Genomic DNA, 12035 nt, shown 5'->3' with positions numbered 1-12035 from the left:
ACTTTGGCTTTATGTTTTTGAGTCATTGTCCATCTGTAGTATGAAACAACAACCAATCAGTTTGGCTGCATTTGGCTGGATCTGAGCACAGTATGGCTCTGAATACCTCAGAATTCACTGGGCTGCTTCTGTCCTTGTGTCACATCATCAGTAAACACTAGTGACCCAGTGCCACTGGCAGCCATGCATGCCCAAGCCATCACACTGCTCTGCTGTGTTTTACAGATGATGTGGTGCTTTGGATCATGAGCTGTACCACACCTTCACCAGACTTCTCTCTTTCCATCATTCTGGTAGAGGTTGATCTTGGTTTCATCTGTCCAAAGAATGTTCTTCCAGAACTCTGATGCTTTTTTAGATGTTTTTTAGCAAAGTCCAGTCTAGCATTTTTATTCTTGATGCTTATGAGTGGCTTGCAGCGTGCAGTGAACCCTCTGTAGTTACTTTCATGCAGTCTTCTCTTCATGGTAGATTTGGATATTGATACTTCTACCTCCTGGAGAGTGTTGTTCACTTGGTTGGCTGTTGTGGAGGGGTTTCTCTTCACCATGGAGATTATTCTGCCATCATCCACCACTGTTGTCTTCCGTGGGCTCCCAGGTCTTTTAGCATTGATGAGTTCACCAGTGCTTTCTTTCTTTCTCAGGATGTACCAAACTGTAGATTTTGCCACTCCTAATATTGTAACAATTTCTCTAATGTTTTTTTCCTGTTTTCACAGCTTAAGGWTGGCTTGTTTCACCTGCATGAGAGCACCTTTGACCACATGTTTACTTCACAGCAAAACCTTCAAATGCAAGCACCACACACCACAAATCAACTCCAGGCCTTTTATCTGCTTCATTGAAAATGACATAATGAAGGGATTACCCACACCTGTCCATGAAATGGCCTTGGAGTCAATTGTCCAATTACTTTTGGTCCCTTTAAAAACAGGGTGGCACATGTTAAGAAGCTGAAACTCCTAAACCCTTCATCCAATTTTAATGTGGATACCTTCAAATGAAAGCTGAATTTCTGGATTTTATGTACATGTACATTATATTACTATAACTTGAATATGTTTCAGTAAACAGGTAAATAAAAACTAATTTTATGTCAGTGTTTAAATAGATATGGACCCAACTAAGTCTAAATTCAATTCATATGCTAAGGTAACAAAACCCTTGTGGTAAACAGTTGAATTTTCTTTTAAACATTTTCTTATTCAAAGAATCAGCACCAGCTGATGACTTACTGCGCTCTGACAGACGCTGTCGATAGCAGCACTGCGGTCGCCCCGACCTATTCGCATCAGGCAGTGCAACGTGCGGCCTTTGCGATGCAGACCGGAGCACTGAGCCTCAATCTCTGTCCGGCAGTGAAGAACGATCTCTGGACTCAAAGAAAAATCCTCCATCAACATTCGCCGGAAGTCCAGCATCTCGCCTTGACACTCTCCACTGACTGAACGCCCTGCACAACAAAACAGTGGAGACATTTAAAACCTTACAGAGGGATAAAATTAAGTACCTTTTGTTTAGATTTCTACATTTTGACTAATTTTTTTCCCAAAGCTGGATTAATAAGAACTTGATTGCTTGGAATCTACTATATATTTTCAAACCCTGAGGAGATGAAAGTGTCTTGTACTCTCACCTCGGTGCACAGCAGCCTCCAGGCACAGCAGAAGGTAGGACAGTCGAGCCTCACGAGCTCGTGGCAGGTTGGTGTCCAGGCTGCAGCGCTGCTTCCTCAGGTCCAGCTTACAAGCTTTGGCCAAAGAGTAACTGACTCTGTAGTCCTGAGAGATCAGCTTCTGTCGGGTCGTCAGGGCGTCGCGGCACTGAGGAGCAGAGAGGAGATGTTCGACATGATGGGAAATACAGGGTTTCTTTGGTCAGCAATAGTGAGTGGAGGTTTGTAGCTTGTACCTTTTCTGACATGGCTTCTTCAAACTTGTGATTAAACAGACACTTGTAGACTTTCCCTTCTCCTGCCTGAACCTGTGCAAAATAAAAACAAGAGTAATGCGCTGAAGAACTGTGGAAATGTTTTTAATTTCTTTAGTTTTACTGAAGGTTTTGTCAATTTTCCATTTGTYTTTAAGCTCATGTATCAGACCTGAAAACAGATGCAAGCAACATTTTAATGACTTGTGAAAACAAGCAATTATGTCCACTAAATACACTAATTTCAAAGAGTTAACAGGGTTCCCACACCTTGGTCAACATCAAATTCAAGGACCTTTCAAGGACTTTCCAGTACCAATTTCCTCAAATTCAAGAACCACGTACAACATCAATTACCTACTGCTACAGCAGAATGTTGTCAATACACAGGTTTGAAAATGGATTAAATGTATACCCTAYATTCATATCTAAAATACATGTACATGGACGTGTAATTATGTCCTGGGAGGTTCAGCAGCTCAGTTTGGGAGAAGGGGATGTGGACATGTCCAGACCCTCGGTGAGGACAGGAGGAGCTGTGGTGCTCTCACCTGGGCTCAGAAAGAAAGACCCGCCCTACTCTGCTCTGCTCTGATTGGCTAAAACTATCACTTTGGCTCATGTTATTTGTTGAAAGCAATGTCAGTTTACTGTAATCCTGAGTTTTCCACTGCAACAAACGTAAGTTTTTATTTTATTTTTATTATTATTTCTTACAGATGATGAAAATCAGTAGTGTGAATAGAGAACTTCAATCCCCAAAAAACATTCAAGGACTTTCAAGGACAAGTGTAATTTTTGGCTATTTTCACAAACTTTCTAGTGCCTTGAAATCATTTTTCAAATTGACAAACTTTCAAGGATTTTAAGGACCCGTGGGAACCCTGAGTTAATTTTTTTTCCACTAATATGTTCTTTTACTAAATGTGACTTCAAAAGCCAACAGACCTATATTTTTGAACAAAAGAAACTCCAAATGAGTGTTGACTGTTTTGTCTTTTTGTTGGACGTGTTAAATTATGCCAACAGTGGTCTCGAGTCTCGTACATTCTGGCAGAATCTCTCGCGGTCGTCTCTACAGGCAAAGTAAAGGTGTCTATCCAGGTGAAAGTCATCTGAAGAGAGCTCGGCCACCCGAAGGATTGCTTTCTGACACTCCTCTTTAATTGAATGAACGTGATCCATCTGCTCCGCCTGCCTCACCAGCGCCTTCTCCAGACATGCGATCACCTCACCCTGGGAGTGAACGTCCTGTGAAGAGACAACAGTTATAATAAAACATGAATCCTGCTGTACAACAACTCTAAGTGTTGTCATTATATCAGTCCAGTCTGCTGCAGCAACGGAAACTCAAGGAAAAAACAAACACAGAGATGATAAAAGAATAGTTCAGATATTTAGAAGTGAAGCTGTGTCAAAATGTTATGAATATTTAATACCTTTCCTGTTGTAGAAAGTTTTTGAATTACCTCAGGTTTGAAACATAGAGCATAATTCTGACAGGACTGACGGATAGTTGAAGCTGGAACAGTTCCAAAGCAGAGCGCTGCCATCCTGAAACAACTCTGATCTTCACGTGTTCATACGCAATTATTCCAGCAGAAGTTTTCTGACATTCCTTCAGGAAGTGTGTGAATAATGATGCTTTAACAAAAGTAGCACATGTCTGTCTCAACCAGAAGCTCTGGCTAACTGTAGAGGTCAGAGCTCTGCTGAAATCTAGAAGCTTGACATTCAAGCCTAGTGATGCCATGGAACTCAGCAGTCAGGAGAAACCTCAGCGCAGGAATTAAAACGGCCATGACTGAAAATGCACCGAAACTAGAAGGGCATTTAATCAAAAAAGACCCCTGTAAAATGTGGGTGGGCATTAAAAGCATCAAACAGACTACAACAGGAAGGGTGCTGAATGCCCCACAGATCTATCTTTGCCCATTTTGAGGATATGAACAGCACTCCTAACACCATTCTCACACAGCCACCCAGTGAGCAGCCTCACTGGGTGGCTGCTCACTGGGTGAGAGAAAGTCTTACAGGCCCTGAAGAAAGTCAAGCCTCAGAAAGCTGCAGGGCCAGACAACATCCCAGGTTGCATGCTGAAAGACTGTACATCAGCTTTCAGAGGTACTGACTGACATTTTTAACATCAATATTGGAAAAGCAGTTGTACTACTGTGATTCAAAACTACAACATCCTCCTGATCATCAAGACCATCGCCGCATTGTGCCTCAATGGCTACTGTCCAAGAGCACTCATACTGATTGTGATGAAGTGATTCAAATGGTTATGTGATAGACATTAGCATGGTGAATGACTGACCGCATCAAAACCAGCAGGTATATCTAAAAGAACAAGTGGTATGCTGGTCCCGTTGCTGAAGGATTTGACAGTGAATGTTTGTAGTTTTTATGATGGGATTGGTATTAAACAGGGAATGCAATAAAGCTGAATGTTTTTGGTGCAAGACTTTCAATTGTGTATGAGTTATAATGTGTATAACAACAGAGCTAGGGTTTTTTTTCCTCCATGTCAGAGGCAACGCAGAATGACTGATCCTGGTGAGCAGAGGGAGCAATTTTATCCATCACCAGGAGCAATGACCGAACCAGGGGTTGGCCAATGGTGGCCTTGCCCACCACAGATTAATACTTGACCACCACAGTCATTTGAGAAAAATATATCTTTAGGCTATATAAAACTAATGTAGGAGTCGTGCCCACATTGGAAAAACTAGCAAGAGAAAATCTTTGAACATATTAGGTCATAGGTCGCCTTCTGAATGATAGTATACAACATAACTAGAATGCATAGCTTACTCAAATGATTGAAGTTGCTGGTTTGTATATAAAAATAGGCACCAAAGAGCAGCGAAAGCAGAGAAAACTTCTACAGTGGTGCAGCGATAAGTCAGCCCAAATGTTTTCAGGTAAGCCATGATGCTTGCCAGCCTGCTTTCACCACCGTTTCAGACTTTTTCTACATATAGGGGAGCGGTTGACAGCACAGAGAGTTTGGTACGTCTACAAGTAGCTTAGGAAAGTTGATATAATCTGAAAATCTGAAAAGTGTTTTAAAATGTAAACAAGCAGAGCCGAGCCATCAGGACAACATAAAATGAAGAAAATAATGACAAAACAGAAAAACAGCAAACAGAGGGACTAAGAAAGACACACCAGCCCCATCTCTGTCACATCACCTCATCCCAATATGGAAGAGGAAGAGGTTTTCATGCTTTGAAATACAAAATACAAAACTCGAATGGCCTAAACCAGCCACTTTCCAAACATTATGCAAACTAATTCAAAGTTATGCTGTTAAGTAAAAGAAGAACAGCCAGACTTATAAAACAAAACGTCAAACCAGGGAGCACAGAAACAGCATGGTTTGAAAACCTGAACTTTTGTAACTCAGATGTTTTTCAAATGCAAAACACTGATCAAAGCACAAGATGTCTTCTTTAAAAAGCTGTAAACATTTTTCTTGGCTACATGGTTTATTTAAAACTAGAATTAACAGTTCAAAGTAAAATCAGCTGAACAGATTGGGTTATTAAAAATGTCACCTGCTCACCTTTTGTCCTACGTTGATGCTGCCGCAGTGCAGGTTGTTTATGTCTTCTTTACATTTGTCCATGAAGCCACAGATCAGTCGGTAGTCACTGAAGATGATACTGGTGATCTTGGTGACGTACTGGTTGCACTGGTATTCACTGATGTTGCTTCGATGATCTACGAGACATGACACCAAATACCCCCTCCCCCTCTCCTCCTCATTACACTCCTTTATCTGCAGATGTGAGAAGTGACAGAGTCAGACAGAAACAGCACTGAACTTATTACAAGAAGAAGTTGGCAGAAAACAGACGTTAGACAAACCTCAGCGATGGTGCTCTTGCAGACCTCTGTGGCCACGGACTCAAACTTCGAATCTGTCGTCAGATTGAATTTGTAGTTCCACAAAAGCTAAGCAGAAAATGTAAGTGCACGGAATTAAAAGCACAAAAACTCAGATGAGTTTGAAAAAGTTTTAAATATTTTTTATTTTTGCTAACCCCTAATTTACATTACATGCGTTATGGCTCCGCTCCGCTGCGCTGCACAGGGCGCAGCTGTGCGTTTCAAGTCCAGTTTACATTACCTCCGCTCCAGTCCGGTCCGACAGACATGCAGGAAGGAGACTGCGCGATAAATCCAGTGATAAGTGTGGAAGTCACAGCAAAAATAATTGATTCTGTGAAAGACGAACTCCAAACACAGCTGAAAACGATTTAAAGGCTTTTGGTATCTATGTTGAAACTGTCTCGCTGTCGTCTTTCTGAAACTTCTGATTTCAAAATAAAATCCACGTGTATCGTGTGTGTACACATCTGCTTCCCAAACAGAACGATACATTCTGACAGCATTTGTATAGAAATATAGCCATATATTTATTAATACAGCTGCAATTTCGACATTATTCCGACAAATTATCCAGCCTAAAAATGTCTTATTTTGAAAATACGGATGTTGTGCTCGTTTCTTTTCCTGTTGGTGCGACGTAATCTTTAAAAGTTGACTCTGGCGCAGCTCCGGCATCCAGCAAACATAGGATCTGTTCTAATTTTGACAGATCGCCGTCTGCTCACCGCTGCCCTGCGCAGCCAGTGTAAACACTCTCATTGATTATAATGGGTGCGTATTTGCTGCGGAGGTTGGACCGGAGCGGAGACGGAACGCAAGTAGTGTAAATTAGGGGTAAGAATCCAAATGTAAATCAATAATACAGTTTATAAAAATGTAAATTTAAATAGGTTTGCTTCAAAGTAAATGTCTTGGAAGAAATACTCACATGGTTACAGTCAGGAGCAAGATCAATTTCCTGCAAAACAACAGAAAAACAGAAAATAGGTAAAATTGTTTTTAATTAATTATCTATGAAAACAGTTAATATTTCTGAAGCCTAATCACGTTGTACTTGTTAGGTTCAATCTGTTTTATGTACTAAAGTAAAACTAACAATTTAATCATCACCTAAAACTGAATGATGAAATGTGCCCGAGAATGTGTTTTTTTTGCCCATGTCTGTCTATCATGTTGGTAAAGAAGCTCGTGCTACTGAACGGGTTTTAATGGAATTTGCAGAAAGTTATCATTACATGTACATCTAAAGCAKATTTATTTTTGGAGCCAACCTAATTCAATTTGGCCATCATAACAGAAAAACTGGCTGTATCGCAGTCAGTTTTACAGATAATGAGCTAAGATGTGGTGCAGTAGCAGCTAAACATCATCCCCAAGTCATTACACGATTCAAGGTTTACCATAGTATTACAAATAGTCGCAGTGTCAAACTATTTCTTTTGTCACACTATCCCAGTGGTTTAAAACACCAGTCTATTTTTTTCCTCTTTGGTCACATGGAGCATAGAGCAACGTTCCTTCTTTCATTGCTGAGGCTGAGAGCTGTCACTCAGTTGTTTACAATAAACAATATTTGTTAAAAAGATGTTGATTGGCTGCAGATTTTATCCAGCAGCTAGCAGACACTAACTGCTTGTCTACCAGAGAACAGTCAAGTTAATGCTGTTTTAAAACAAGCATTTTTGCAAGAGTTAGCATGTTAGCATGTGTAAATGTAAAAATATAAATATACTGTCATCAATGCATGTTCCCATACTATTAAATTTGTGATCTGCATTTGATCCATCACACATGAGATACACCAAAGTGGAGAAGCAGGCAGCTACTAAAGCACAGCAGCTGGGGATTAGATGCCTTGTTTAAGGACAAAAACACGAGGGCATGGTGGGAAAATGAACCTGCGACTTTCTGGTCCCAAGTCGGATGCCCCACCACTGCACCACAGCTACTCTCTCAGTATATACTGCAGTGGTTCCCAAAGTTGGGGTTGGGACCCACAATGGGGTCTCAAAACATCAAGGTGAGGTCCTGAAAAGATTTTCTGAAATAATTATATCAGAAAATAACAGCCAAGAACATTTTTTTTTTGCTTTTTTTTGTTAAAAAAATGTAAGATTAGCGTACTTAAAATGGATAAAAATAGCATAATGAATATTGTTACTAATATGCTCTTTTTTATGTGAAAACAATGTTTATGATCCAACAAAATTTTGGGGCTCAGGTCTCTGCTGCTGGTATTTTGAGGGTCAAAGGCTTAAAAGTTTGGGAACCACTGGCCTACTGCAGTCTTGCTGCAGAGACCAAATAACAGCTAATTAATAAACTAAAATCAGCCCGTGAAGCTCTCAACATTACAAAGAGCAGAATATCAGCCACATCAATAATATTTTGCATGAAGAATTACTTTAGGATTAAAAATTAGATATAAATAAAAGGAGATGTTGACTCTAACATTTTAGCTGGCAATACATTTAAAAACAAAAGTTTTTTTTCCTTTTCATTAGTTTCAATGCTTGTGACTAAATCAAATTTCAGCCTTGGTCTAAAATGTCATAATAAATAAAAAAAAAGGCATAAATAAAACCTCTGATTATTAATTGGTTTGAAATCTATCCTGAGGGCAGGAAAAACCTGACAGATTTTAATTAGCGTGAGTGTTCGATCTCCTGATTTATATCTGTGGTTTAAAGTATAAATAAATGTTTTTTATTATAATACTTCACTGCAATTTCTATTAAAAAGATTTTTGTTTAAAAGGTGTTATTAAATAGACAGCAAATGTAGGAAATGTTTCATTATTTTTAAAAAAAACTGAGTTTTAATACCATGGAATTTGTGCTMAATGTTATGATGCTGTAAGGATCTCCAAGTAGCTCATGCCTTACAATACTTACACTGAGCGCTACACGTCATAAAACATCTTTACTTAAAACCTTGGTATTAAATGCTGAAGTCAACTCTGTCTGTTAGGTAATCCACATGGACTAATGGATCGATTTTTTGAAACTATAAAAAATTAATCACTTGATAAACATGTACAGCTAGTTAACTTTTAGAGTCAACCCAATTTAAGGCAGCCGCCACATCCATCTGACTTTAGCCAACATAAAAATGGCTCTAACTCAGTACATTTTACAGATACGTAGCTGAGATGAAGTGAAACCCTGAGAAAACAGTCAGCTCTTTTATTGATCCTGAGCTGGAAACCATCAGGCTGCATTCTGTTTTGTCGACTGACTGCAACAATGGAGCAGGCCTGGGAAATCAGTGAACAGGAAATAATACATTTAATGTCTGATCAATAGTTATCTAAAGTAAACAAACTTTTATTAATACTTCAAGTGAACAGTCTGTGGCACAGGGAATTTTCCGCACGAAACACACAACTCCATTAAAAAAAAAACAAATACACACATATAAACCCATTCATGGAGTATCTTAAAAGAACAACAGTACCAGCATTATAGCCCTTGTTTTAATAAAATCAGTACAGCAGACTGTTCATAAACTCACAACATTCTGGATTATCAGAGGAAATACAGCGGCAAAACTCATTTTGGAGTAAAAAGACATAAAAGCATTTCGTCGTGATACTGCACCGCCCACGGGAACTAAAACAACAAAAAGCCTTCTTAAACGTTTCAGACAGCAGAATGAGTGCAACGAGAACACAGATCCACAGTGGCCTCAGAGATAAAAGTTAGCCATTACTCAAACAATGTCATTAATTAATGAAGAGCAGCTCTGTTGGCATCAAAGGCTTTTCAATAAAGACCAGGCTAATAATGCAGATTAAACCAAAGTATAATAGGATAATAAAAGGAAAAGTTTACACAGGTAAAATTAAGTTAGTTTTTACTTTCCTAGATTATTGAGTTTAAGATCTCTTCCATCTATGACACTTTGTTGATTATCTGGTAATAACAGATTTATTTTATTTTACAGAAACCTGGCTGCAGCAGGAGGAAGATGCTAGTAAAAGTGAATCCGCTCATGGTAATAAACTTGAATAATCCTAGACCAACTACTAGTTATGATTCCTATCAGGCTATACTTATGCTGATGGACAAAGGACAACTCTGCTGTCTTTACTTTCTCTCCTCTTCATATTTGCAATTATTGCTGTCATTAACCTGCATTCTTTCATCGCAGAGAAACTGCAACCAGTCCAATAATTCTGTTTATGTGTGTGTTTTTCATGTCCTCTGAACTCTTTTATAGTTCTGTTACAGCTTCCTTCCTGTTAAAACACTCTTTTATTTCCACTGTCATCTTCTTGCTCCGAATGCAGGGTTTTACTGAAGAGAAGTTTTGATGTAATCTTTTGGTCTTCTCAAAAACAGACTACTTTTTTATTGGCATTTGGTATAATACTGATTCTGACTTTATTTTACTATAAACTAAGTTGACTATAATTGGATTCTTTTTGGACTGAACTATGATTTGGAACTCTAACTATAGTGGACGGCTGTGGCTGAGTGGTTAGAGCAGTCATCTTCCAATGAGAGTTGGGAGTTAAATTCCACCACTATTCAGTCACATGTTGAAGTGTCCCTGGGCAAAACACTGAACCTTTCATTGTGTCCCATCAGTACATGAATGTGATTTAAAGCACTGACTAGTCTCTACAGGATTATTTATATTGATAAATTTTGTAGAGAGACAGAGTAGAGTGTTGTGTGAATGGGTAAATGATTGTAAAGCACTTTGAGTATCCTGGTTGATAGAAAGGTGCTTTATAAATACAGATTATTTCCTGCTCTGAATAGATTACTTTTATTATTAATTGGAAATGGAGAAATAAATTACATAAAAACTATCCTGAATTCAATTCTTTCATCAAAAAAATAAATAAAAATATAAAGTCAGTGATTAAATGTCTTAAGCGATGAAGCCATTTCGAAAAATAGCCCCAACTGTGAAGACCCACTAGACTTATAAGTATTTTTTATTACTGCTTTGGCTCATTTTCTAATTATTTAAAACATACTTTACTTTACACACACCATTGCTGCAGCTCAGTCAGCAGAACAAGCCACTGCAAAATTCCTCAAAAATAATTCAAGAAGCTACAGAAGTTTGACACATTGAACTTTATCAGTGGTAAATGTGGCTTTAAAACCACATCACCTGACAAATGTTTCAGCTTCAACCCCAATTACTTTGGCTGACAATTCAGTGGGATTTTTCTTATTACGTTTAATTATGATTACATTTTACCATATTTTCACGCCTAAAAACAAACACATGGGTTATTGTAGACACTAATTTATGAATGAAAACATTTTTTTGAATTTGAATTGAATTTGAATTGAATTTTGATTGCAGGTAATTTGAAATTATATAATAGTGCTTAAATATTTATTTTCAGGAAAACAATTTTTGTCACTCATCAACAATCACAAGCATGAAGAAAAATGTTCATATTTTTGAATCAAAGGTTGTTTTTGTACTGTATTTAGTAAAAAAGTTATTTTATCAGTTTACTCTCTAAAATTGATCCCATGATAGTTTATATAATAAAGATTATTTACAGTGGTCTGTCCATTAGTAAAATAGATACTTAGATCTTTAAAAAAGCAAAAGAAAATATGAGTTTAAATTATGAGCACATACAGACATAAATTCACGATTATTATTAGCAAAGAAAATTTGAAGTTTTTCATGGGTGTAACCTACATATTCACTGTCCCACAAATGTGGCACCATTAAGGAGGAATAAACAGGCTTTCCAATGGTATTAAATTTATTGCCAAAAGCAGTGTTACAACAAAGAAATAATCAACCAAATACAAATTTCCTTTCTTTTTGTGCAAAGTGTGAAGTAGATAGAAATAAGAGTAGCTGCTAACTTATTGTAATTGTATTGGGTGTGATTAGGACATGACTGCTGATGACTTTATATCTATGGCATAAAACAGCTTCCACTGTTTCACTTTTATTCTTATTTATAATTTATTTTAATACAGCCGTTTTTTGGCATTATAGATCTTATTTACAGTTTACCACCAACAGTGTTACCTGGAGAGCGTACAGGGTTTTCAAAAAAAAAAAAAACGTGACATGAAGCTCCTCCAATTTACAGCTGATGTGAAAGCAGAAGCCCTGTCGGAGCGTGCACTGTCCATGCACACACACAAACACACAAACAAACAAACACACAAACACACAAACACACAAACACACAAACACACAAACACACAA

General features: G+C 38.0%; 1 protein-coding gene across 2 annotated transcripts in view; it reads right to left on the bottom strand.

Moving 5' to 3' along the window:
- Positions 1-12035, bottom strand: part of LOC106529865 (Golgi apparatus protein 1) — a 50355-nt gene that overhangs the window by 30346 nt on the left and 7974 nt on the right. For both annotated transcript variants that reach the window (XM_014025383.1, XM_014025384.1), the window contains exons 2-8: positions 6760-6789; positions 5808-5894; positions 5503-5718; positions 2979-3182; positions 1914-1985; positions 1639-1825; positions 1238-1455 (exon numbers count right to left, since the gene is read on the bottom strand). In XM_014025383.1, coding sequence (XP_013880837.1) covers positions 1238-1455; positions 1639-1825; positions 1914-1985; positions 2979-3182; positions 5503-5718; positions 5808-5894; positions 6760-6789 — 1014 coding nt within the window. The remainder of the gene's footprint in view (positions 1-1237; positions 1456-1638; positions 1826-1913; positions 1986-2978; positions 3183-5502; positions 5719-5807; positions 5895-6759; positions 6790-12035) is intronic.

Source organism: Austrofundulus limnaeus, unplaced genomic scaffold (genome assembly GCF_001266775.1).
Source record: "Austrofundulus limnaeus strain Quisiro unplaced genomic scaffold, Austrofundulus_limnaeus-1.0 Scaffold472, whole genome shotgun sequence".
NCBI lineage: Eukaryota > Metazoa > Chordata > Actinopteri > Cyprinodontiformes > Rivulidae > Austrofundulus > Austrofundulus limnaeus.
The sequence above is the reverse complement of the archived record's forward strand: the minus strand, read 5'-3'. Positions and strand labels throughout refer to the sequence as shown.